This window comes from Plecotus auritus (genome assembly GCF_963455305.1).
Source record: "Plecotus auritus genome assembly, chromosome: 10".
NCBI classification, from domain to species: Eukaryota; Metazoa; Chordata; class Mammalia; order Chiroptera; family Vespertilionidae; genus Plecotus; species Plecotus auritus.
The window spans coordinates 62,339,941-62,367,495 of NC_137785.1; the positions used below are offsets into that span (position 1 = coordinate 62,339,941).

General features: G+C 57.4%; 1 protein-coding gene across 1 annotated transcript; it reads left to right on the plus strand.

Moving 5' to 3' along the window:
• The first annotated feature begins 345 nt into the window (after positions 1-345).
• On the plus strand, positions 346-27,216 carry SPIRE2 (spire type actin nucleation factor 2). The gene is made up of 15 exons (XM_080644377.1): positions 346-734; positions 10,227-10,270; positions 14,909-15,265; positions 17,839-17,919; positions 18,023-18,187; positions 18,568-18,654; positions 18,854-18,977; positions 19,079-19,248; positions 19,780-19,969; positions 21,497-21,618; positions 22,744-22,878; positions 23,005-23,072; positions 25,152-25,179; positions 25,871-25,986; positions 26,307-27,216. The coding sequence occupies exons 1-15, from the start codon at positions 464-466 to the stop codon at positions 26,527-26,529; spliced, it is 2,181 nt and encodes a 726-aa protein (XP_080500503.1). The 5' UTR covers positions 346-463; the 3' UTR covers positions 26,530-27,216.
• Positions 27,217-27,555: the final 339 nt, after the last annotated feature.

Genomic DNA, 27,555 nt, shown 5'->3' on the forward strand with positions numbered 1-27,555 from the left:
TGTGTTGGGCAGGATGACTCACAGTCCTCCCCGCTCCCCCGCATTCCAGCGTAAACGCGCCAAGGCCCCGCAATCACTGCAGTGTGTTTGGGGCTGGATGCCGGGCAAATACGCGAGTGAGAGCCGCGCACGGTTGCCCGCCGTCTGGCTTTCCCGGGAGCTCCGGGCGGGGAGAACCGCGTCTGGGTGCTCGCCTCCCCGGGTGCCGGCCCTGCGCCCCCTTCTACCGGTCCTCCCCCCTTCCCCAACTCCCTCCACAGCTCCCCCCACCCAGGCCCCACCCGCCCCGCGCCTCTTCCTCTGCCCTCACCTGCGCCGCGCGCTCGGGGCGGGGCCGCAGGGATGACAAAGCAGCGGCAGGAGGCGCGGGACCCGCCCCCCGCGCTCGGCGGGTGCGTCGGCCGCCCCGGCGCGGCTGTTATGGAAACCGGCTGGGCGCGCAGGAGGCGATGATGGGGCGGCCATGGCCCGGGCCGGCAGCTCCAGCGCGGCCGCGGCGGCCGCGGAGCGGGCGGCGGGCGGCGGGCGGCCCGAGCCGTGGGAGCTGTCCTTGGAGGAGGTGCTGAAGGCGTACGAGCAGCCCATCAACGAGGAGCAGGCGTGGGCCGTGTGTTTCCAGGGCTGCCGCGGGCTGCGGGGCGCGCCGGGCGGCCGGCGGCGCATCCGGGACACGGCGGACATCCTCCTGCGCAGGGACGGCTCGGTCGGCGCGAGGCCGGAGCCCGGCGACGCGGGTGAGGTTGGCGGGGGTGTGGCCGTGCAGCAGCGCGGAGGGTGGGGAGCGCCGAGGGGCTGGGCGGGCGGGCTCCTCCTGGGGCTGCGGCGGCGACCCTTCCTCTCTCCCTCCCTCCGTCTCTGCTGGGTCCGAGCTCCCTTTCCCCATCCTCTCTTCTGGACCCGGCGCCCCTTTTGGACCCCTCTCTCTGCTGGATAGGGGGCCCCTCGCCTTCTCTCTGCTGGACCTGGAAGTCCCCTGCGCCTCCCCATGCTTCCCTCTCTCTACCTGCAAGCCTCCCTCCCCCAATCTAGGACACCCCCTGCCTTTCCTGGGCCCTTTCCCCCAACCTGAACCCCCCTCCCCTAACCTCAGTGCCCGGTGCTTTGGGCGGGCTTTGTGCGGTTGGGCGTGTTCGCCTCGCAGGAGAGGAACTGGATGGCTGAGCACCTGGCTTGGAGCTGAGTTCCCCCACCTGGGCCAGGGCCTCCGCTCAGGCTGTGGTCTCTTCCTCCCAGTGGTTCCTGGTGTGGCATCCTTGTGGCCCTGGGGCCTTGGGCCGGAAAGAAACTAAAGTCTTCCTCGGGGTCTTTTTCTTCGTTGATAAGAGGCTGCGGGGAGGAGGAGGAGGAGGAGGAGGAGGGACCGTGCCTTCCTGGAATCGCTGCTGAATTCCCACCCATTTCCTGGGTTCATTAGAGAGCAGGGAGCATGTGTACAACTTGGGAGACAACTTGTGTAGTTTTTCTGCTCTTAATCATCAATAAGAACCAACAGTTAAGCCCTTGAAAGGTATTTGAAGTCTATTCAGAATGGTGAATTTGGGTGACTTTTTTGCCTCTTTAAGGAAAAAAATTGTTTTCTTCCCTGGGGAACCAGAATACCGGTATGGAGTATACGATGCTATTACCCCAAAGCTGATACCCTGCGGGAAGCACAAAGGCCACTGTGTGTGCCGGAGAGGGCTGGACCCTCTCCAGCCCAAGAGCTGTGGGGTTGCAGAGATCCTTACGGGCAGGCACCATCGAGCACTGGGAAGGGCGCGGGCGCAAAGCTAGACGGAAGGGACAGCTGCTTGTAACAGGGAGGGTCTGCTGAACCCTGCCCGGATGATGGCTCTGTTTCTCCTCCTCCCTGTGCCCTGCTTCCGTCCCCCGCTGCTGTGGGACACTTGTGAGCTGCTTCATTCTGCACAGAAAGCACCGAGTCAGGTGAAATTGGACAGGTGAACATTGTAAGCGTTGTCATTCCCATTTTACTGTCAGGGAGCTGAGGCTCAGGCCCACTCACGGTCACAGAGAAAGCGGCCAGGCTGGGGCTCAGCGCTCAGTCCACTGTCCTCAGAGGTTGGACTAGGCCCGGCCAGCGTGGCTCAGTGGTTGCGCATCCACCCTGGTTGCAGGCTTGATTCCCAGCAGGGGGTGTGCAGGAGGCAGCCGATCAATGATTCTCTCTCATCATTGATGTCTCTATCTCTCCTTCTCCCTTCCTCTCTGAAATCAATAAAAACACACACACAAAAAAAGGCTTGGGCTAGGAGCCCCGTGCACCACAGCCTTCTCGCCTGCGGAGCCCTGGGGTTACCTATTCACAAAGATCGTTTCTCCTGCAGCTATAGTTTCCTTATTAAAACACCATCCCCGTGCCCCTCCTCACCCCTGGAGACTATATAACCCAGGGTCTGGCCCCTGGCACCACAGGACAGGACTGCAGGGGCCCGCTGGGCCTGGGCCTCTGATTTTAATCATGGGGAAACTGAGGCACAGAGTAGTAAATAGTTTGCCCCAAATCACAGCAGCTGGTTAGAACAGAGATGCACCCTGCATCCCTCTAACGGTGAGAGAGTCACACCGGGTTTCTTATTGGTACTCTCCAAAGTGTACCAAGAGGACAGGCCTCCAGGGAGTGGTCAGGGACTGTTCATCTTTCCAGCCCCTTCTTCCTGGTCATTGCAGACCCAATAGCATTTCCTGCTGTCTCCACGCTCACAGCTCAACTGGAAATCTGGGCTGGGGTTCAAAGCTCACGGGTGGCCACCCTAGGTTGACCTTTGTGGGGAGGTACCAGCCCATGCCATCGAGGAGCCCAATTTCATTTTCCAGTGGATACGATCTTTGGTTTCTGATCATAAACATGCCTCATAAAGGCGGAGGAGGTTAGTGACTGGCTGCCTTTTCAAGATTAAGGAAAATGGATCCTCTAACTTTCCTTTCTGTCCTGTTGACCTCTCGTGAATCAGCTGGAACTTTAGACCAACTAACTGCCCGCCGGCCTCCCGTGGGCTCGAGTGATGATAAGGGAGTGTCCCGGGAGCTGCATGGTTATTCCTCGCTGTAAAGAGCAATCAGGAAAACCTTCTCAGGTTAAGTAAATGTTTACAATAATTTTCAAGAAATCAACCACAAAACTCAGCCCCCCCTGGGGGGAATGAATAATAGTGTATTCACTTGCCCATGGGACCCTTCTTCCCTCCGGCTGCATGGGGAGAGCCGGGAGAATCACCTTCCTAATCTTTAGTCTGAAGACTTCTTCATAACTGCTTAGAAGCCCCCCCCCCTTTTTTTTAAAGTGGGAAAAAGGAAAACAAGGTAACATGTGGAGTTATTTTAAGAGGCCATTATAGAGCCTCCTGATGGGAAAGGCTTCCTCTTTTTTTTTTTTTTAATGGAGGCAGGAAAATTCCTGTGTAGTGCTGTGCTGAGCCATTGCCCCAGGCAAAGCTCGGTTCTTAACCGCAGCAGTCGGAGATCAGGTGGCTCTGGGATGCTTGCAGTGGCATTTGTCCACCTGGTGCAGGGCTTGGCTGTCACCGTGATGTGAGACCCCCACCTTCCTGGTCTGTATCTGCCAGTGAAACGTACTTCTCTTCAGGCACTGGGCTCTCCACAGCTGGGTCCCATCCCCTCTTCCCTCCCCGCCACCTTCTCCATCTTTCTTCCGCTAATTTGCACACTGCCCTATTTTTCTGATTTTTTTTTCCTTGTCAGTTTTGATGCTAAAACTTTTTCCGGGCCTCACCCTTGAGTGCCTCACATGACCTGTCCACCGGGTCACACCAGCCTTTTCTCACATGACCTGTCCGCCAGGTCGCACCTGTCCCTCCAGGCCCCTCCTGCTCCTTCCTCTCTGCTTGTGGACCTGAGGTGCTGACCCTCAAGCACTGCAGTCTCCAGGGTAAAGCTGCAGGCAGGTGTGGACGGGGCTTCCAAACCCAGAAACTCAGTCTGCCCTGCACTGGACATGATGTCCCTGTGTCCTGAGCTCCATGGGGCTGGGGTTCTCTTCCCACCTTTACCTCCAGCCAGGGCTCGGCGTCTCACCGGTACCCCTACTCCTCCTCCATAAACGGGGGTGATGGTGGAATATGCCTGGAGGGAAGGACTGTGGAGGGAACATCAGTAGGGAGTCTGCATCCACCCTGGACCCAGGAAGCATGTGTGGACACACACGCACACACAGACACACATCATATGTGCACATGCACACAGAGACAGATACATGCACACACAGATACAGATACACACTGACACATGCACACACAGACACGGAGACACAGACACACACACATAGACACACACACATAGACACACAGACACATGTGCACACACAATCACAGACATGCACACACACACAGCCACATGCATGAACACACACAAATGTGCACACGCCAAAACAAACATGCACACACAGACACATTCACACGCACACAGGCACACACGCACACACACACAGAGACAGACACATGCATACTCATGTGCATACACACGAGCCCTGACTGGGAGGGGCTGCTGTCCCCCGTGCACACTTTCGATGCGTGGAAGCTGAAGGTGCTGCGTGGGCAGCTAGCCAAGTGCGGGCCCGGCTGGCCGTTGTGTGTGTGGGAGGGTGCAGCTCTAGGAAGGGTGCTGGTCTGGGTGTGACTGAGCTGGGTGTATTTGCAGATGGCATTCCCGGTGTAGTCTCACCTCTGAGCAAGCATGACCTCACAGGAAGGCAGTCCCTGGCAAGCTGGGATCTCTGTGGAGACATGGGTTAACACGACCCCAGGAGACGCTAAGCCTGCAAGGCCGCCTCAGCCGGGCCACCAGCCCACCCCCATTGTGCAAGCTCTGCCCTGTGCTCCTAGGAAAGGCTTCGCCCCTGAGGAGGGGCGCTTGGGGTCCCTGTGCACCCTGAGATTTGGCTCCAGCCCCTCTGCCACCCTCAGGGCCCTGGTCCTCCCACTCTCGCCCATCCGGGCACGGTGGCCCCACAGAGGCAGCTCTGTGGCACTGGTTGATCTGGTTGGCAGACGTAGGCATTTAAGCAAATATGCTAGTGAGTATCAACCGCAGGAAGACACGGGGGTTTCGCTCTGATACCTGTTAGACGCCTCGGAGGGAGGTGGGCCTCCAGGAAGGCTGCCTGGAGGTGGTGAACAGCAAGCAGTAAATCAGCCTGGGGTGAGCCAGGCATGTGGGGAAGTGCCCCTCACTGTCTCCAGCTCCGACTGGCACCCCATCCGTTCAGCGTGGGCACTGCTGTCCCCACTGGAGGGCATTGGCCCTGTGGCCTCTCCCCAGGGACTGGACAGTGGGAGACGGTGAAACAGGGTGTAAGAGTTCCCTCTGGCTGCGGTAACATATTGACTCCTTGAAACAGCACAGATTCATTCTCTTACCGTCAGAGGTGAGAAATCCAGATACTCTCTCTGCCTTAAGGTCACGTGGTTAGCAGCCTCGCTTCTGCTGCTACCCCAGTCCCTCAGTGTCACAGGCTGTGTGCCCAGGGCCTGGCAGGGGGCACAGACAGGCTGGGGACAGTGTCCTGCCCGCCACGGAGCGGAGAAGCCAGACGGTGGAAGGGGCACTTCCTCCATCAGCAGTAGCAGCAGCAGCAGCAGCAGCACTGGGTCCAGGAATTATAGTTCTGACCCTTTCGGGGGCGATTTTCACACTGCTGGACATGCTAAATGCAGGCACAGGTCACGGGCCATCCTGAAGTGTCTGTGCCGCCCAGTCTGGAGTGGCCCAAGCATACACATTTCTGACACATTCTCCCTGATGCTGATGCTGTGGGCCCAGGACCCACTGTGGGACCGCCGGTCTGTGCGCAGTCCTCGGGGCCGCCCCTTGAGAAGGGTCCCCTGCCATTGCTGGGACACCTCCAGCACCGGGATGACTGGTCAGCAAGGGGGACACGTCAGGGTCTGTGAAACGAGGCCAGCAGCTGGGGGGTGGGGGGTGTGAATCAGCGAGGTGGCCTTGGGCACATGCTCACCCGCTCTGGGCTGCACAGTGTGGCAACAGTGAGGACTAAAGGAGATGGTCCCTGACGCGTGCAGGAAGCTCACGTGAGCCGTCACTAGCTGAGTGGAATGTCAGGCATCGCTTCCGGCTGCTGCCTGGGCTTCCCCTGGGAGACACTGGCAGGTCTTGGGAGCGGAGGATCTGTAGGGGCGGAGGCCCCCCAGAACTTTGTGAAGATGCAGAGACAGCTGTGGCTGGTGTTGCTCAGTGATAAGAGCATCGGCCCGAGTACCAAAGGGTTACAGGTTCCATTCCCGGTCCCGGCACCCAGGGCACGCAACTGAGATGCAGGTTCAATCCCCGGCTCCGGCTGGGGCGTGTGCAGGAGACAACTAGTCTCTCTCCCCCATGCTCCCCCTGAAATCAATGGTAAAATATCCTCGGGTGAGGATTAAAAATAAAAATAAAAGATGCAAGACTGAGTGTGTGTTGCTTAGGCCGCTGGCCAACACACAGCTCCCCAACTCAGTCTCCATTGAACTGTCTTGGTTCCCGGGGATCCTGGGCTCCTGCTGGCAGGGGGAAACCTGTGGGTGACTCTGAGTTCCTGGCGAAGCACGTTGCCCTCACCCACCCTGAGGCACTGGCGGAAGTGGAGTGGGGAACGCCGGCCACACCACTGCACACACACACACACACACACACACACACACACGGAGCCTTTGACCCAGAGAGCTCTCTGTTTGCTAAACAAACACAAGTTCCGTGGTTTCGAGCAGGCGTCTTCCCTCCCCGCCTCCGCCCGCTCCTTCCCAGGGACCCGTGCTGGGCCGAGGTGTGCCTGAGCTGAAGCTGTGAGAAGGCTGTTTCCTGATGAGGAGCAAGCACGTGTGGGCGGCTTACGCGATGCCAGGCTCAGGGTGTTTTTGCTCAGTCTCACCTGTACGGGGCGGGGCCCTGCTTTCTAAGAGCGGGCCCAGGAGGCAGTTGCTCAGCCACACAGGTTGTCTGACTCCTCGCTCTGCTTTCCCGCAGACCCCGCTCCGCGTGCCGAGCGAGGAGGAGGCGGCGAGGCTGTGCGTTCGCTCCTTCTCACGCGCACACAGATTCGTTTCTTTCTTTTTTTTTATTTTTAATATATTTTATTGATTTTTTTACAGAGAGGAAGGGAGAGGGATAGAGAGTTAGAAACATCGATGAGAGAGAAACATCGATCAGCTGCCTCCTGCACGCCCCCTAACTGGGGACGTGCCCGTAACCAAGGTACATGCCCTTGACCGGAATCGAACCCGGGACCCTTCAGTCCGCAGGCCGACGCGCTATCCACTGAGCCAAACTGGTTTTGGCCAGATTCGTTTCTTGACCCCGCAGTGTATCACGGGCTCCAAGTTCAGAGAGCGTGAAGGTAACATAGTCGAGCCTCCTCACAGCGGAAGGCCCAGCACACACACCCCCAAACTCGGGGTTCCCTCCGCCACTTCCCCTAAAAGGGGGCTCGGCCTATCTCATTACAAAGGACACCTCCCTCTCTTTGGTGGCTGTCCAGGGTCCCCTGCGTGTGTCGCTGTTAGGGTGAGTGGTCGTCAGTGTCATGCCACCTGGGTGTGCCTTCTACGCTAGTCAGGAGGCGAGCAGGTGCGGTTCTGGGAGGTGTGTGTCCTTGGGGTGGTTGGCATCTCCCACCAGCACTGAGTGGGGGCCATTCCCACAACCAGCAGGGCCTCCGTCTGTGCCAGGGCCACGTGGCCGCTCCAGGCCTGAGATGTGGAAGGCAGGAGCCTTCCGGGCTGGGAGTCCCGTGTAGTCTTCAGTGACTGTCAGTATTTAAGGCCCCTGGGGTCCAGCCTGGGGGAGCCCAGGTGTGGCCGGCCTCCCCCCAGATGGGTGGGGTCTCCTCCACGCCCTTCCCTGTCCTGACCCCAAGACTATGCAGTCCTTGGGCGGGAGGCCCTGGGGGTCCCATCAGCGTTGTATCACGCTGGTCCCACCTCCACATCCTTGCAGGCCATCGCGATCCAGGAAGTGTCTCTGCCTCCTTCCCTCTCTGGTTCTGAGTTAGTTGGGCAGGTGTCGTCTCCATCTGCAGATGAGGAGAGGAGGTCGGAGAGGCAGGACCCCTGGTCACGACCACAGGTGGCAGAGGTGGGTAGGGATCTGGCCTGAACAATGCTTCTTACGCCCCTGCGCTCCCCCCCCCCCACACACACACCCCAGGCAGAGGGGCCGAGGCCGCCAGGTAGCCTCCTCCCGCCACCCACCTGGGAGGTACAAGCACTTCCTCTTGAAGCTGCTCCAGGGAACTCCAGGCTGCAGTCCCCGCAGACTCTTCCTCAAATGACGTCGTTCATCTCTTACTACCACGGCAGAGGATCACTTCAAAGAGAACTCCGTGGCTTCTTGATTTCTCCTCATCTGTGATTTCACACAAAGGAAACCAGAGAGCTTGCTTTTCGAGTAGGTGCTGGCGAGGGTGTGTTTCCCTCCGGGACCGAGACGCCCTGGCTGGCGGTTAGACCTGCGCCTTCTGGGTGGGTTAGGTGTCTATTGCACTTCGGGGTCTGGCGGGGTTCGGTTGGGGGGGTCCCAGCCCAGCCACGGATGAGTGCTGTGGTCTGGGGTTCATTTCTTCACCTACCTGAGACTCAGTTTCCTCATCTGTAAAGAGGGAGTCACGGCAGCAACCTCCATCAGGTAGCGATGCAGGTTGGAGCCGTAACAAATCACTTGTCCCTTGGGTAGCCAAGGGCTCTGTGTAGAGAGCTGAGCACGGCCTCCATTGCCCCAAACCTCACGGAGGGGCAGCTGGCTCCACCCAACCCATGTTCACAGTTGGATTCCTGAGCATTTACTTTGGTTAACATATGGGTTATTCCAGCCATGGACATAAGCATTAAGATTGTTCCAACCAGAGACCTGGCCAGTGTTGCTCAGTGGATAGCGCGTCGGCCTGTAGACTGAAGGGTCCCAGGTTTGACCCAGTCAAGGGCATATACATGGTTGCAGGCTTTTTAAAAATATATATATATTTTATTGATTTTTTACAGAGAGGAAGGGAGAGGGATAGAGAGTTAGAAACGTCGATGAGAGAGAAACATGGATCGGTTGCCTCCTGCACACCCCCTACTGGGGATGTGCCCGCAACCAAGGTACATGCCCTTGACCGGATCGAACCCGGGACCCTTCAGTCCGCAGGCTGATGCACTATCCACTGAGCCACACCGCTCAGGGCGTGGTTGCAGGCTTGATCCCTTGCCCTGATCAGGGCATGTGCAGGAGGCAACAAATCGATGTGTCTCTCTCACATCGATGTTTCTCTCTCTCTGTCTCCCCCCCATCCCTTCCACTCTCTCTAAAAATGGGAGACAGGCTCTGTCAGCAAGGAGCCCTGAAGGCTGGCTGTACCCCCTTCTTGGTCATGGGGCACCTTTGTTCTGAGTCTGATTTCTCCCACGGCCTCCCCCATCCCAGCCGCAGACTTTGACTGGAAGCCCAGCACAGCCACAGTGTGCACTGGCTCGCCCTGTTTCAGCCCCGCTGGTGCTGGTGGGTGTTTTCTGTTATTTTAATGAATCTGTCCAACACCGAGTCCCTTTATCTCGGCGATCTTCCTGGCGCTTGATGGCATCTTGAAAATATTTGCGTAGTTAGCAGGTTCACTTAGCAGACAGCTTCATGGCTGGTGTGTTTACAGCCCCCTCATTCCAGAAGGAATGTCAGGCAGCTGACGCTCCGTCTAATATGCAGCTCTACCTGCCGAGTTCAAGGAAGGCTGTGGGAGCGTTGGATCCGGTCTCATCCAGCCCGGTATCCTGGGAGGCCCTGTGGGGAGAGGGAGAGGGGCGGCTGGAGCTCAGAGTCTGGGGTCCCCATGAACCACCACTTCCTAGCTGGGACAGCTTGGGGGCAAACGAGCCCCCCCCCCCCCCCCCCGCCCCGGGCCTCCATCCCAGATCCAGAGTGGTGGCCGATGCCCTTACCCAGCTCGGCAGCCGGAGCTCTGCTGTGATTTGGGAGCGTTCGGCTCTACACCTTGGGTGGGCAGGGGCTGCCCTGCTGTCCTGGCCCCACACCTGGGCATCCAGCTCATGGCTGGGTCTTACAAGGTCTTTCCAAATGGCCGAATGGCCGTGGCCCTGCCCGCGGTGAGCTCCCTGCTGTGGGAACAGAAGGTATGGGGGACGATGCGCTGTCTGTTTCCCCCGGGGAAGGTGGCTCGGCGCCTGTTCCTCGTTCCTCGGGTCTGAGGGGTGAGGCCTGTCCTGACCGCCTGTTCTCTCTTGCAGAGCCCACAATGATGGTGGTGTCATCGGCCAGTTCGGAAGCCCAGGTACTTTCAGAACAATTTTTACGTTTACTTGATGCCTATTAAAACATACGTGCATTGTACAGTATAAATTAGAAAACATAGTTATACCATTGTTTTTGTGGGACAGGACACGGATACAACTCTCTAAGGGCTTCATTGAAGGGATCTGAGGAAGAGATTTCCCCAGAGGTTTGGGGGTGGGGGAGAGCCCATGTGGGTGGTGTGGGCCCCAGTGAGCCTCGATGGCCCTAAAGGGCAGGGGAAGCCATGATAGCCTACCCCCCTCTCCTTCCACCCCCTGAGGGAGCGAAGGTGGTGTGATGTTTGGGGTCGGCCCCTGGGCCCAGAGAGTGTCTGGCAGGGTGTGGGTCAGGGGGCCACGGAGGATAACCAGCTGCGTGAGCGATGCCAGGGGCCCCCACTCCCCCCAGAACTCAGACCTTAGCGGTAGGACTTCTCCCTGTGCCCCCCAGTGACCTGCCCCCAGGTAATTGGTCCTGAATTTGATGTTTATCATTCCACTGCCTTTTATTTTTATTTTTTTAAAATATATTTTATTGGTATTTTACAGAGAGGAAAGGAGAGGGATAGAAAGCTAGATACATCGATCAGCTGCCTCCTGCACACCCCCTACTGGGGATGTGCCCGCAACCAAGGTACATGCCCTTGACCGAAATCGAACCTGGGACCCTTCAGTTCGCAGGCCGACGCTCTATCCACTGAGCCAAACCGGTTAGGGCTCCACTGCCTTTTAAAAACCAGTTTTATGCAAATACACATTCCTATATTAAACACAGCTTATACTTCACGGAGGGGGTCGGTGGCTCAGGCCGAAAGAGGCTATATCCTCTGTTGTGGAGAACTTAAAAACAATCACAAAACCGTCCCGAAGCTGCTGGCAGCGCTCAGTAACGTCGGCGAGCAGGTCCGCCCTTGGCTACGTAAACAGTGTCGCTGGGGCTGCGCTGAGTTCTGTGCTGCCTACGTGCAAGGTGGGCAGAAGTGGGTTTACAGTTGTAAGTACACACAGTTTATCCTTGTATTGTTATTTATTGATCGTTGTATTATTTTCCATACGAACAACTGTAAGCCTGCCTTGCCCCATCCTGTATAGTTTTCTGGAGTTTGGGGCGGAAAACAGCAACCTGTTTTCCAGACTCACTTCCACTGCTTTGCCTGGCCCTCGGTCCCCTTTGCTGCCCCATGATGCTCTGTATAAGGTGCTTCTCTACAGCCCAGGAATGCAGCCGCCCCTCAGCCCTCAGCCCAGCGTGTCCCCAGGGCTGTCCCTGTGGCCCACATCTGCCCCTACAAAGGAGACCCACTGTTATCACTTCTGAAGCTTTTTACAAGGGGCTTTGTAAGGGGGTGTCTAATCTGGAGGGTTGTGCCTGGGGCCCAGACATTAACCTGATACCTCACCCCAGGAATCGTGGCCAGGGACACACTTGTCCTGTTGGCCCTGATTCTCACTGCGGCTCCTAGTGGGAGCCGGGCCTGCAGCGTCAGCTCCTTCTCTCCGTGGCCCGTGGCTCCTTCTGTTACTGGGCCGGCCCCCCAGCTGGCCCCCGGCTGGCCCGCCGCCCGCAGGCAGGGCTGGAGGTCCTGGGACTCTGGCTGGCTTCCCAGATTTCTCCTTATGGGAAAGCAAGTGCGGGCCTTCCAGGTGCGCGGGGCACAGAGAAGCTTTTAGGAGCAGCTATCAGATGAGTGCTTTGACGAGTTAACCCTTTCAGTGACGTGGTGCTAGCTGAGGCCGCGGCCTGGACACTGAGGGGGAGGCACCGTGGCGGGGCGCTGTGTTGTGTTGGGGGTGAGGGCCTTTCTGTTTCGCCTCTGTCTGTCCTGCCCCCTGTGGCAGAGTGGTCCCCATTGGACAGACCTGGTCAGAGCCACCACTAGGGTCAGCAGGGCCCAGGGGGCAGACCCAGAGTAGACGGACGTGAAGTTTATTCCTGGCATCTACCCCTGGGCCAAGAAAGACTTGATGGGAATTGGTGTGAATGGTGGCTTCTGGCCCAGCCAGTGTAGCTCAGTAGTTGAGCGTTGACCCATGAACCAAGAGGTCACCGATTCGATTCCCAGTCAGGGCACATGGCTGGGTTTCAGGCTTCATCTCCAGTAGGGGGCGTGCAGCAGGCAGCCACTCACTGATGTTTCTCTCTCTCTCTCTCTTCCTCTCCCTTCCTTTCTCTCTAAAAAAATAAATAAATGGTGGCTCCTGCCCACCAAGTCATCCCGAGGGGCATGAGGGGGTTCTCTGGCCTACTGCCTGGGGGCTCCCCTGGCCAGGGCCCTACAGTTACCTGTCAGGTGTCAGCAGCCTTTAGGCCTCTGGCTCTACCCTGTGACTCGTGATTCCAGGGTGTGACTCAAGCTGGGTCTGTGACCTCGCCTGCCTAAAGCAGAGGTGAGACAGCCTCCAGGACTGGCTGGGCGGCCAACCAATGATCCTTCAGGCTGGAGCCTTCCCTTCCCACCAGTCCCCTGAGCCTGGCTGACCCCCCAGGCACCCTCCAGATTCAGGGTGCTTTCTAAGGCCTGTCTGCAGGACAGAGAGCCCTGTTCTCGCACCCCGTCCCCTGCTCGATGCTGGCGCTCACTGTCTGCCCTCCTTAGCTCAGCTCTGCTCAGCTCCTGGGTGCCGGGTGGTGGGAAGTCAGGAAATGACAGGAGGGCCAGGGGGTCCTTTGAGGGCAGATGGTCGGGGAGTGGAAGGTGCCCTGGTGAGGGCCAGGCTCCACTTGCCACCACACAGCCTTCCACCAGGCCATGGGCAGACCAGAGTCTTAAGTCCAGCTCGGCCAGCTGCTAGCTGCAGGCAAGGGACCTGGCCTCTGTGCCTCTGTGCCGGCCCTTTGACACGGAGGTTACCGGTGCACTGTTGCAAAGTTAGCTGGCAGCCAGCTCAGCGCAGTGCCCAGCATAAGCAGAGCTGTTGTCCTTTTTTTTTTTTTTTTTTTTTTTAACTGATTTTCTTTAGAGAGAGAGGAAGGAGAGGGATAGATAGAAACATGAATGGTGGAAGAGAATCATTGATTGGCTGCCTCCTGCATGCCCCCTACTGGGGATTGAGCCCACAACCCCAACCCGGGCATGTGCCCTGACCAGGAATCCAACCATGACCTCCTGGTTCATACATAGGTCAGCACTAAACCTCTGAGCCACACCTTAGCTTACAGGTTTTTAATGTGCTAATTGCACTTTAAAAAATAAAAAGCTTGTCCTAACCGGTTTGGCTCAGTGGATAGAGCATCAGCCTGCAGACTGAAGGGTTCCAGGTTCGATTCTGGTCAAGGGCATGTACCTTGGTTGCGGGCACAACCCCAGTAGGGAGTGTGAAAGAGGCAGCTGAATTGATGTTTCTCTCCCATCAATGTTTCTAACTCTCTATCCCTCTCCTTTCCTCTCTGTAAAAAAATCAGTAAAATATATTTTAAAAATAAATAAATAAAAAATAAAAAGCTTTGTGGATCCCAGCTTGGGGCTCTGACAGTTATAACCGGTTACAAATATGATTATTTCTTAGGTTTTTCTTTTTCAGGCAAAATTTACACACTTTGACATTTACATGCAGTTTTAAATACTTAAATGAGGAGGTCATCTCTTACCAGTGCAAGTGTCAAACTGTATCACGCAGAGTTACGGGATTTATTCCAGCAGCATGTATTAATAAGCTGGTCTTTCTCAGATTTACAGCACACTGTCATATTAATTTAAAGGGATAACACTTAATTAAGATGTCTCTGTCTTTTGTAATCAACATTTTGGGGGTATACTTGACACTCTAGTTTGACAGATGTATCTACCATTTCACCACAAGGTCACAGACCTCTTCCATCACCCGAGCTTCCTGTCCCCCTCCAGTCCCCAGCCCAGCCCGCCTCAGAACCACTGACCTGCTTCTTTTTTTTTTTTTTAGTATATTTTATTGATTTTTTACAGAGAGGAAGGGAGAGGGACAGAGAGTTAGAAACATCGATGAGAAACATCCATCAGCTGCCTCTTGCACACCCCCCACTGGGGATGTGCCCGCAACCCAGGTACATGCCCTTGACCGGAATCGAACCCGGGACCCTTCAGTCCGCAGGCCGACGCTCTATCCACTGAGCCAAACCGGTCAGGGCCACTGACCTGCTTCTTGTGGCTATTGACGAAACTTTTCTTGCCTCGAGTTTTATATCAGGGAACCATGCACCGTGGAGGCTTTGGACGGGCCCCGCTCCGCGTGTAGGGTGTGAGAGGAGCGCAGTGGTCTGCGCCTTTGAACAGCTGCCTCCGTTTTCACTGTGAGAAGGGGCCATATTTGTGTGCCGTCCACCAGTGGGAGACAGATGTCTGTACGTCCAGGCGTGGGCGCTGTGGGCAATCCAGGACAAGCCTTGGCGGATGCTTGTTTTTCCTTCTCTTGGTTGAACATCCGGATCCTGTGGAAAATGCACGTTTGATTGTCAGGACTGGCCAGTGTTTCCACAGTGGATGAGCTCTTTGGGGGGCCGGTGTCTCGGTCTGCGGGCCCATGGTACACCACCGTTGGAGGACAGCTGGCTGCTTCCATTGCACTGTCCGCCTGTGACCCAGGCCCAGCCCCCTGTCCCTCTCCCGGTGGTGCCTCTCATCCCCCCACCGCCCCATGATGGTCTGGACCCCTATCCACAGATGGTGCAGTCCCTGGGCTTCGCCATCTACCGCGCACTGGACTGGGGTCTGGACGAGAGCGAGGAGCGGGAGCTCAGCCCGCAGCTGGAGCGGCTCATCGACCTAATGGCCAACAGCGACTGCGAGGACGGAGGATGCAGCGCGGCGGATGAGGGCTACGGGGGCCCGGAGGAGGAGGAGGAGGCGGAGGGCGGCCCCCGCGCCGTGCGCACCTTCGCGCAAGCCATGCGGCTGTGCGCTGCGCGCCTGACCGACCCCAGGGGCGCACAGGCCCACTACCAGGCCGTGTGCCGTGCGCTCTTCGTGGAGACGCTGGAGCTGCGGGCCTTCCTGGCCAGGGTCCGCGAGGCCAAGGAGGTGAGCAGAGAGAGGCGTGTGGGGAGGTTCATGGTAGACGGAGGCAGGAGGGGGAAGGGGCCAAGGACAGGGTGGGGGACCCCGTGCCACGGTGGTGAGCAAATGGGAGGGGTCTCAGGAGGAGGCGGGAGGGGCCAAGGTGGTGTCTGGGGTGCAGGGTGATGGGGGGCTGGGGAGGGGAGGTCAGGGTGGCAGGCTGTTCCTCTGTGTCAGTCCCTTTGTCCTTCTGTCTGTTCCCTGGAGAGTGGAAATCCACTCTGTGCGGTAACCCTCCCGCCTTCTTACCCAGATTTACACCCGAGGGAACGGGAGGCTTGGAGAGACCCCTGGGTCCCCTGGCCGGGCTCCTGCTGCCTCTCAGTTAGGTACCAACCTCCTGCCTCCAGCTAACCTGGACAGGTGCTGTTCCTCCTGAAGATGAGGCACTAAAGGCAGCCACTCCTCCCTGCCCCCAGGACCCACAGAGGCGCTGGGGTGCTTGGAGCTTTGGGGCTGAGGGTAAGCAAGTGACAGACACTCGCCTGCTAGTCACGCCCCATGTGGTGATGGCCTGTTTCACAGAAGAGCGGATGGAGGCTCTGAGAGGCTGTGTCCCTCCCCGAGTCACAGGCAGAGCTGGGCCTCCGCTGGAGGTGTCTCCCCAGGGCTGCCCTGCCCCTGGGTGGTCTCAGAGTTAGGAGCTGACAGTCTGCCCCTCACCTCTCCGGGTCTTGAGGAAACTGAAGTGGGGATCCCACCGGGACCCCTGCTTCCCATTCGCACCTCACAGAGGAGAACGTGGACACTTGGGAGAAGTCGGCGGGGGTAGGGAATGGCTCCTGTGTGAGTGCAGAAGGTGTTCTTCCAATGATGCGGATCCCTGCTTCCGCCCTGACCCCTTCCGGGCACGGTCTCTCGTTTCCTCGAACCAAGAAGCGTTCTGGGCAGCTTCCCTGACCCTCTGGCCTGAGCAGGCTCTCAGGGTGGTTCTGACTGGAGGGGCCTGGGACCCAGCTCAGGACAGGTCAGCCGCTGCTTGAGCCTCTTGGCCCTGGTCTGCAGCCCATCAATATTCCAAGGGTGGGTGGCTCCTCGGCCCCTGACAGTCTCCCACAGACCATCCCTCCCCATCCTCCGCGGCATCTTGGAGATGTCCTTCTAACGCCCCAATGAGTGGGTGCTCCGAAGTCATCGTTCCGTGGCTAGGATTGATTTCTGACCCAGAGGACAGGCGCTCTTTCTTTTAAAAAGCTCTAGGTTTCAAGCAGTTGACCCATGAGAACCTCAGGGAATTGGTGGTGGAGGGAGTGCCAGGAGGTTCTCTCGGGGGACGCAGCTGGGCAGGCATTTTGGCAGACACTGGCTGCTCAGGGACAGGTGTGCTGCTCCAGGAAGGATGGGAGACACACCTTTGTGCCCTTTGCCCACAGGGACCACCAGGTCACACACAGGTCTATTTTTAGAATCACATACCTTGGGCTCCTCAGAGACTTGGCAGCCTTTTCTAGAGCAGTTTGGCAAGTGGCGTGGGGCTAAAGCCAGGGAAACCGGTTCTGTCTTAGTTGGGGGGGGGGGGGGCGCGAGGAGGGGGGGGTGTGCTAAAGGGCAGATGCTTCTCCAGGTGGGGGAGCTGGTGAGAACAGAGGCCCCAGATGCTGCCAAGACCCAGGACAGTGGAGGCAGCAAACTTAGCAGCTTCTTCTCAGATTCTCAGCGTAGTAGTTATCCAACAATCCCTGACACCCTTCTATGGCCCTGAGCATGCTGGCAGCATTTCCCCAGCTCATAAAATACATACCTATGACTGTCTTCCAGGACTTGCTGAGTAACTCACCCTCTCACCCATCCATCCACCCACCCATCCACCCATATAACCATCCATCCATCCCCTACCCACCCCCTTATCCCCCACCCATCCACCTATCCATCCATCCATGTATCCATCCACCCACCCACCTGCCCATCATCCATCATCCATCACCCATATATCCATCCATTCACTCAACCAACATTTAAGGCCTTGCATGTGCCACTCGGTGCTAAGGAGACAGGAATACCAACATGAGGAAAAACACACAAACAGAAAACGTGGTTGTGGCCTCGTGGAGTCCCTGGTGCAGACTACCGTTAAAGAAGCAGGTGGTTCGCATGCGGAGACGTGGCCGTGGGTGTTCTGAGAGGGCGGGCGGGTGTGGCCCAGGTGAAGAGGCTGAGAAAGGCCTTCCCGGGGAAGGACTGTGAGCTGGGATCTGAGGGAAAAGGCTTCAGATGCGGGAGAGCGGGGCTCCGTGCCCTTTGGAGGGCCCCACGCCTCGCTGGGGTGTGCAGACCAGGTGAGAGCGGTTCTCTGGGTGCCAGGCTCTCGTCCCCGCCCTTGCCAAGGAGAAGCTGCCAGGGATGGCGATGGGGCACCACGTGTCTGAGTGGTTCCATGGCCGATGGCTTAGTTCTCCCAGATACCGTTCTACGCCCCGAGCCTTGGCCCTGGTTTTGCTGGTGGAATAGCAGCCATGTGGTAAAGACAGGCCACCGCGATGGCCCGGCAGGCACCCACACCCTGAGCTGCCATTCCCCACCTTCTCTTGGACCCACAGATGCTGCAGAAGCTTCGCGAGGACGAGCCACAGGTGGAGCAGCCCCTGGCGGAGCTTGACAACCTGAGGCACACGGACTGGGTAAGACGTACCTCCCTGACCCGGGACCCCGAGGACCTGTGCCTGGAGGGCCCCGGGAGCCCTGGCCGGGGCTCAGGGCCATTCTCACCTTCTCGGGGCCCAGGCCCGACTCTGGGTCCAGCTCATGCGGGAGCTTCGCCACGGAGTGAAGCTCAAGAAGGTGCAGGAGCAGGAGTTCAACCCGCTGCCCACCGAGTTCCAGCTCACCCCCTTCGAGATGCTGATGCAGGACATCCGCGCCAGGAACTATAAGCTGCGCAAGGTCATGGTGAGCCGGCCGGGGCCTGCCGCGCCTCCCCCGGCCTGTGTGCTGGCCACCGCCGGGCGTCCCGAGGGAGCGGGCAGATGTGGCCCCGATTCCTAGTGTGACCAGGGGCAGATGTGGAGGCCGCGGGATGGTCCAGTGGGATCCCCCGTGGCCGCTGCCTCCGTCACCCTAAGGATTTTAAATGTGCGGGTTCATCTCGTTCTCACGACGACCCTGGGAGGTGGTACCACGGACCCCGTTTCCCCATGAAGAACCCCAGGCGCAGGGAAGCGTGTGGTGGTGCCATGGGGGCACCGTGAGCGGGACCCTGGGCCACACTGACGGGCCACAGGGAGGAGGACAGGAGGACCGGGCCCTGAGCCGCCGCCCCGTCCCCGCAGGTCGATGGGGACATCCCTCCCAGGGTGAAGAAGGACGCCCACGAGCTCATCCTCGACTTCATCCGCTCCCGGCCTCCGCTGAAGCAGGTGCCAGCTCGGTGCCCTCACCTCTGGGCCCCCTTCCCGGACCGGAGGACAGCACGGCATTTGTGCAGAGGGGGGTGCCCAAGCGTTGGTCTCGATGGACGCGTCCCCAGGAGCTCACTGGACACCTGTCTGCTCCTGGCTGTGTAGGGCTCCTGGTGGGTCTCCCTAACTGCCCCCCTGCGCTGCCATGCCCCTGCAGGTCTCGGAGAGAAGGCTCCGCCCCCTACCCCAGAAGCAGAGGACCCTGCATGAGAAGATCCTGGAGGAGATCAAGCAGGAGCGGAGGCTGCGCCCCGTGGGGGCCCAGCGCTGGGGTGGCCGGGGTGAGCCAGGGACCCCCTTTCCTTGCCGCTACTCCCCCTCCCTGCACTCTTCCCCCCTGACATCCTGTCCTGCCCCCGCCACTCGGGTTTGGCTCCCCCAGGGTTTGGCTCTCTGCCCTGTATCCTCAACGCCTGCTCCGGGGACGTCAAGTCCACTTCCTGCATCAACCTGTCCGTTACGGATGCCGGGAGCTGCGCCCAACGCCCACGGCCCCGGGTCCTGCTCAAGGCACCCACCTTGGCGGAGATGGAGGAGATGAACACGTCTGAGGTCAGACTCCACAGGCTCCTGAGGGAGACCAGGGAGGCGCAGGAGGGGCAGGAAGTGAGAAGGGGCTGAGCAAGTCCAGGCGCAGCGTCCGGTGTGGGGCGTCCGCTGCTCAGAGCCTCGGGCGGTGCCCTCTGCCGACGCAGGTGTCCATCCCTGGGGGCGAGCATGGTGGACTCAGGGGTGACAGGGACAGTGGCCTTGCACCCCCAACCCCGTTCCCATAGCAGAGGGCTGTCATCTTGGGGCCCGAGGCTGAGCAACCCCTGGTTGATGAGAAAAGTCAGCGCATCCCAGCGTGGCTGCTGTCCGTCCTCCCCGCCTCAGTGGAGGCCATGTCAGTGGGCTCCACCTGACACCAGACCTTCCAGAGGCTGCAGGGAATTGCCTGGTCTGGGGGGCACTTGCCTTCCACTGTTCAGAGTGGCTTCCGTGGGCCCGGCAGTACCGCGTGTCCTGTGCCTCCGTCCCGGGACGGGCAGGCGGTGCTGGTGGGCCAAGGCGAGGGTAGGGCTAAGCCTGGTGTGTCCGCAGGAGGAAGAGTCTCCGTGTGGGGAGGTGACACTGAAGCGGGACCGCTCTTTCTCAGAGCACGACCTCGTCCAGCTGCGGAGTGAAGTGGCCTCTGGCCTGCAGCCGGCCACACAGCCCCCAGGAGGCTCGGAGCCGTCTCGGGCCCGCGCGGGCAGCGTGCACATCTGGCGGCCGAGCACCCAGGAACAGAGCAAGTGCCGCCTCTCACCCCTTTCCCTTGCCCCCCCCTTCCTGTGGGTACGTGTTGCTGGCTGCACCAGCTCAGGCAGGCGCACCCCACTTTTTTTTTTAATATATTTTATTGATTTTTTACAGAGAGGAAGGGAGAGGGAGAGAGAGTTAGAAACATCAATCAGCTGCCTCCTGCACACTCCCCACTGGGTATGGGCCCGCAACCAAGGTACATGCCCTTGAATGGAATCGAACCCGGGACCCTTGAGTCTGCAGGCCGACGCTCTATCCATTGAGCCAAACCGGTCAGGGCAGCACCCCACTTTTTTAACTTGACAACTTACTGACCCATATTCATTGCAAAACCTTTTTTTAAAAACTGAAAACAGCCCTAACCGGTTTGGCTCAGTGGATAGAGTGTCAGCCTGCGGACTCAAGGGTCCCGGGTTCGATTCCGGTCAAGGGCATGTACCTTGGTTGCGGGCACATCCCCAGTGGGAGGTGTGCAGGAGGCAGCTGATCGATGTTTCTCTCTCATCGATGTTTCTAACTCTCTCTCCCTCTCCCTTCCTCTCTGTAAAAAATCAATAAAAAAAAATATAAAAAAAAAAACAACAAACTGAAAACATGCCCACGATCCCATTACCTACAGATAACCACTATTAGTATATGGGTATACAGAAAGAAAGCTGGGCGGGTGGACAGATGACTGTCGGAAGATGGATGATGGATGGATAGAGGGGTGGACGGATGGGCAGCTGGATGGAGAGTGGGAGATGATTGATAGGTCCTGAGAGCTGTGTTCCTGTCAGTGGGCCTGTGTCTGCAGTGAACCAGACCAGGGGGGCCTCCTCCTCCTCCCTGTCGGTCAGCACAGAGGACAGATTGGTTCTCGTGGCCATGAGGTTCGTCCCACCCTTGTACGGGCTACGCGCCACAAAATGCCAGCAGAACATGGGGTTGTTCCCCCACCAGACATGGCCAGGCCCCCTTCTCTGCCCTCGGGGTCACCGTAGCATGTGGCCCCTTTCAGGATAGTCCCATTTGGTAGTTATGACTCACTCTCTGGCGTGAAAAGGTCCAGGCCAGGCGACACCTCACTGTCCCCCCAAACTCTGCTAAAAATTCAGACCCCATGGTGGGCTAGTCTCCCGTCTGTGCCTCCTTCCTCCAGTATGAAATGCGGTGGGGGTGGGAGGACCCCCCCCCCCCCCGAGCAGGAAGGCCCCGTGTGGCCAGCATGTCTGGTTTGCGTGGCCAGCACCGCGGCTGCCATGGCTCCATCATGGGACTCTCCACGTTGGCTCTTTATGGGCTCAGACTCCCTCGTGGGTCCCTTGGGCCCCTGCACTGCACAGGCCGTGATGGGGCGACATGCTCTCTATCTGACCTCTATCGGACCTCTGCCTGAGGACTCCCGTCTCCGCCATGAAACCACCCAGCGGCTCCCGCTGCCTGGCCAGCAGCTCCTTTGGTCCTTGGGCGGCCCTCCCACACCAGGATTTTGCCGGGCTGTTCTGACGGGGTCTCCAAACTCTTCCTCCAGGTCCCTTCCCTGTGAGCGTTCAGTCCCAGGCTGACCCCAGCTCCCCCCGACCCAGTGACCTGCGCTCAGCAAAGGACAGTCCGGAGACCTCTGTGGCCGCCGACCCCAGTCACCTGTGGCTGGTGAGTGAGGGGCATGGCTGTCCCGGGGGGCGGCTGGGTGAGTGCTCACCTTCACCCCCGGAGCAAGTGGTTGGTGCCTGTGGCTGTCCTTTGCTTGGGCCGCCATCTGGGGAGGTCGGTCTCTGCTGCCACCTTCTGGGCCTTCGGAGCACTGCGGCCCCCGGGGAAGGACCTTGCTAAGGGGACAGCCTGCATGTGGAATCTTGTCCCAGCTCTGTGGTTAGGAAGCAGGAGAGAAACCCTGTGCCTTGAAGGCTTCGTGAGGTGACAGGGGAGCATTTTATGGGGGTGAGGCGGTCCCGACTCAGCCACTATGATGCTGGCCCTCCCTGCACCTCAGTGTCATCAGGTAACATTTTGTGTGACTTGTCATTGTGAAGAGCTAATACTTGCTGATGTTTGGAGGCCCCCATTCGGACCGGAGCCTTGGTGTGAGATTTTATCAAATGGGACCCTGGCTGGCATGTGGAGAGATGTCAGGGGTGTGATCTCTATCATTTCCTTGATGTTTTATCAAGAGGCTCAAAGGAGCCCTGGCTAGTTTGGCTCAATGGATAGAGCATCAGCCTGCGGACTAAAGGGTCCCAGGTTTGATTCCCGGTCAGGGCACATGCCGGGGTTGCAGGCTAGGTCCCTGATAGGGGACGTGCACAAGGCAGCCAATCAGTGGTTCTCTTCATTGATGTTTCTCTCCCTCTCCCTTCCTCTCTGAAATAAATTTAAAAATATATATTTTTAAAGGAGGCTCAAAGAACATATCATATGTTAACATGCTTTGAAAAGTGTAAGTGCTGTGTAAATGCAAGGTAGTATTGTTCTTAACATTCCCCAGCGAAAGGTAATGCTTCCTCTCAGTTCTATATGTGTTACCATTTTCTGTTTGGAAAATTACCCCAAGACTCGGCAGCTTAAAACAACAAACAAGTATTGTCTCTCTCAGTTTCTGAGGGTCAGGGATCCAGATGTGGCTCGGGGTCTGGCTCAGCCTCATGGAGGAATGGGGGGGGGGGGAGCGGTGTCAGCAAGGCTCGGGTAGACTGAGGCCAGGATGACGTCAGGGTCCTTGGGGAAGGGCACTTGTAGAGAGGACCTGAGTGAGCCCCACCCGGACCCTCCCGCCCCCAGGAGTTCAGCCACCCCGTGGAGAGCCTGGCTCTGACTGTGGAGGAGGTGATGGACGTGCGCCGTGTGCTGGTGAAGGCGGAGATGGAGAAGTTCCTGCAGAACAAGGAGCTCTTCAGCAGCCTGAAGAAGGGGAAGGTGAGGCGGCCCGCACCCTGCACTGTCCCTCGCCCACTGGAGCCCTGGGTGGGAACCTGGGGAGGATAGGACTGGACCCAGTGCGTTTTGGACTAAATTGGGCTCTAACAAGGCCTTTTCTTATAGATTTGCTGCTGTTGCCGAACCAAGTTCCCGCTGTTCTCCTGGCCGCCCACCTGTCTCTTTTGCAAGAGGTGAGCTTTCTGAAAGCACCGGGGCTCGGCTGTGAATTACCATGGTGGTGGGGGAGGGGGTGGGCAGTAAGAAGGCCCCAGGTCAGCTCTGTCCAATGGCCCTTCCTGCGGTGGTGGGGGTCCTGTCCTGCACCATGGATATTGCAACTAAGGAACCGAATTTAACATTTTTAATTTAACTTTAATTCTAATAGCTAAGGGGTTCCCACTTTCAGCCAAGGTGGGGTAACAGGCACCAGAACAGGCACCTTCTACCTGAAACAACAAAAAACAAGAACAAACTATATGAAGCAATGGCTTTCAAGACATTGAATATCAGGCAGCAAACAGGAAGAATATGGGTTAGCCCGGAGACTGCCTCAACTGCCGGGAGATGCCAGGTCATGAGTCAGAAACTGGTCGGCTTCTTGAGCCTGGAGAACCCAGGGAGACCAGGGCACCAGAGACCCCAGCAAGGAGTCCAGAGAGGAGAGAGCTGTCCAGAGACCGAGCTCGGACATGCAGAAGGTCCGCTTAAGTATTCAGCAGAGTATCGATCAGCACATACATGCAAGGAAATGACTGAAAGCTTTCTTATATGTATTTATTAATTTCAGAGAAGAGGGGAGAGGGAAAGAGATAGAAACATCAATGATGAGAGAGTCATCGATCGGCTGCCTCCTGCATGCCCCCTCTGGGGATCAAGCCCACAACCGGGCATGTGCCCTTGATCAGAATCGAACCCGGGACCCTTCAGTCCGTAGGCCGATGTTCTGTCCACTGGCTAGGGCACGACGGAAGGCTTTGAAAGAATCATCCTGGAGCAGGGATTGGCAAACTCTAGCCCCTGGGCCAAACACAGCCACTGCCTGCTTTGTAAATAGAGTTTTATTGGGACACAGCCACTCCCACTTGTTTACTCATTATTCATTATTTAGTTACACCTAAACATTTACTACATAACCATTTAAAGGAAAAGTTTACTGACCCTCCCCTAAAGGTTTAAAGGAATAGTACCATGAATATTGTCTGCTCCCACCAGCCATGGTGGAAATGTAATTCATGGGCCAGAGTGGAATAATAATAATAATAAATTTTACTATATATTTTTTATTGATTTCAGAGAGGAAGAAGGAGAGATAGAAACATCAATGATGAGAGAGAATCATTGATTGGCTGACTCCTGCACATCCCCTACTGGGGATGGAGCCCAAAACCTGGGCATGTGCCCTGACTGCAAATTGAACCGTGACCTCCTGGTTCATAGGTCGATGCTCAAACACTGAGCCACACCGGCTGGGTATAAAAAACGAATTTGGACAATTTGTACTAATGTGGAGCAGCCCCTGATGCATCTTTATAGAACAGTATTTTATGGAAGTGTATTTTTTGTTCACATATACTTACATCAGGAGAATGAAGACTGTATTGCCAGCAGGGACCATCTCTGAGGAGTGGGCTTTAGAGGAGAGGAATCCATTGTCTAAATTACAATTCTAACGTTCAGGTTTTCACAAGGAAGTGTTTATTATTGAAACCAGGGGGAATAAAAACTGTTAATCACTGCTTCAGACTGAGCCTCTCCATCGAGGTCCCTCTGGCTCCGATGGTTTCTGTGGTGGGAAGGGTCAGGCACACACATATGGAGGGTATGAGAAAACTCCAGCCCTGGCTGGTGTGGCTCAGTGGATAGAGCGTCAGCCTGTGGACTCAAGGGTCCCAGGTTCGATTCTGGTCAAGGGCATGTACCTTGGTTGCGGGCACATCCCCAGTAGCGGGTGTGCAGGAGGCAGCTGATTGATGTTTCTCTCTCATCTATGTTTCTAACTCTCTCTCCCTCTCCCTTCCTCTCTGTAAAAAAATCAATAAAATCTATTTTAAAACAAATAAACAAAAACAAAACAACTCCAGACCTGATATTCTAAAAAAGAACCAAGAGGGGCAGAAATATTTGGGTGTAATAAAAGCAAAAAGAAAAGCAGGATTTGGGAGTCCAGAGAGTACCGAAGCAACCAGGGGCCCAGCAGGTGGGATGCCTACGCGGAAGCAGCTGTTCTTCCCGGGCCCGTCAGGGCTGACGTTTTTCTTCTTCCCTTCCAGAGCTGTCTGCACTTCCTGCAGCATGAAGGTGAGGCTCACTTGGGGGCTGAGCAAGGCCTCTAGGCATCCAGGTGTTCTGCGGGGGGTGGGGGCTGCAGTCTCCAGATGACACCACCTTCATCTTCCATCTCTCACCTCCTCCTTCCAGGCAGAATCCATTCCTACACTCTCCGAGACTGTATAGTTTTAAAAGACCCTTGTAGGTGCTTTTTGTTAACATTGCATGTTAGTGCCAAGAAACCCTTCACTTCCCCTCAAGAGTCCTAGCCTCTGACCCTGCCGCCTTGAGTGTGTTTGGAGGCTCTTTATAGCAGTTCAGGTGTCTGCGTACACACACATGTGCACTGAGGTAAGCGGGCAATGACATGTTTAAGTGTTTCACCTCACTGCGCCTCAGCCCAGAAACAGGAACCTGCTTCAGAGGGATTTTTATCACCATCGTTTTCAGACCGACTCTGTCCGGCCACGTGGCCGTGGAAGTGTCCACCTTACCCGCGTTAGGTATTTGCTGTACGCAGGGCCCGACGCTAGACCCTGCGTGGTGTTAAGCGCACAGTGCCTGCTCCGTGCCTGCATATGAGCAGGCGTGGCTTGGGTGTGCGTGGAAGGAGGCAGATGCCAGGCGTCGGGGGTGGGGAGGTATCCATAGAGCTGCAGAGGTGAGTGTGTCTGGATGTCTTTAGGGAAGCCTTTGTCCACCCACAACCCTCTGTTTGCAGATGAAGATGCCTTCCAAGAAGTTTGCCCACATCCCTGTCTACACGCTGGGATTTGAGAGTCCCCAGAGGGTGACAACTGCCCGAGCCACAGCCAAACCGAGGAGAGACGCCTTCCAGTGCGTGCCTTTGCCCACACGGTGTCAGGCAACGCCGGTGACCCAGGAGCTGGAGTGGGGAGGGTCCTGTTTCCTGGGACGCCCCAAGGAAACAAGATGCAGACTCTGGGAGGGCCCTGGGGGCTGAGTAGCAGGAGATGGAAACCATGCTGGGTGGTGAGGGCCCGGGACTCAGGCTCCTCTCGAGGGAGAGCCTTTTCCAGGGTGCACTTTGCTTGGCACGTTCATTCCAAACACCTTGCGTGCCTGACGCAGGGGGAGGGCGTGTGGACGTGGAGAAATGGGCAGGGGACCTCCTTGACGTCCCTGTCCCTCCCCAGGTCCCTGCAGAGGCCCCAGTGGCAGAGTGTGGAGGAGGAGTTCCCTCACATGTACACCCACGGCTGTGTCCTGAAGGACGTCTGCAGCGACTGCACCAGCTTCGTGGCTGACGTGGTGTGCTCCAGCCGCAAGAGCGTGGATGCCCTTAACACCACCCCTCGCCGTGCCCGCCAGACCCAGTCCCTCTACATCCCCAACACCTGGACTCTTGACTTCAAGTGACAGCCCTTGCTACCCCAGGCTACCTGGCCCGAGGCTTTTCCAGGTGGCCTAAGGTGGCCAGGCCTCTGGGGAGGAGCCGGTCCAGTTCTGGACGAGGCTGAGCACGCCCCATTCTGGGACACAGCTGCCTCCAGAGTGTGCATGTACATATATATATATATATATATATACATATACATTTATATAACATATACACAGCTGATATATTTATATGTTTCCTGGCCCCAAGTCCATTTGGGGTCAGGCTTATTTCCAGGACCCTCCCCAGGGAGGCTGTTGCCTCTCAGGACTCCTTGGGTGGAGTGGGGATGGCATAGGATAGAAACGGGGGGCAGGCTAGAGGCAAGGGATGGTGGGGCTCTGGGGAAGACCCTGCCCGTGTGTGTTCTCCATCCCTCCCTGGGCAGATGTCCAGGCGTGGAAGGGCGTCTTGGTCCACAGGTGAACTGGAGCGTCCTACTTGCACCTGTGCTCCCTTGTCAGGATATGGGCTGTGGAGGTACCTGGGAAGCTTGAGTGGGCTGCGACTCCCAGGCAGGTGTCCCAGGGCCACCCCTTGGAAGCCTGAAGCAAAGCTCACTCCCTTTCCGACACCATGCCCTGCAATGCTTTCGCTCTGGTTACCGGGAGGAGCCCTGTACACGTGTCTTCACGGCCACTCCCGGCCCAATAAAGGTGGTCTCACAGTCTCCCGTCTGTGGCGTGAACTGAGGACTATCTAGCCACAGCAGTGGGTACGCTCGCCAAGGGCAGAAGCTGGGCTGAAGGGCCACCTGTCCCGCATCCCCGGCTCCCCCAGGCAGAGTCGGGATGCCCATCATGAGATGAGGGCATTCAGGTCCACTCCCATTCTCTACGCTCAGCTTCGTCATCTGGCACTTGAGTCCTATGTGGAACCACGGGCTGCATGTGGGACAGCAGCTTAGCATGCTGTCACCGGCCAGCCTGTGGCACCCTTTGTCCTCATCCCCCAGATCCCTTGGGGTTTGCAGGGTAGGGGCACCTCCGCCCTGCTCTTCAGGATAA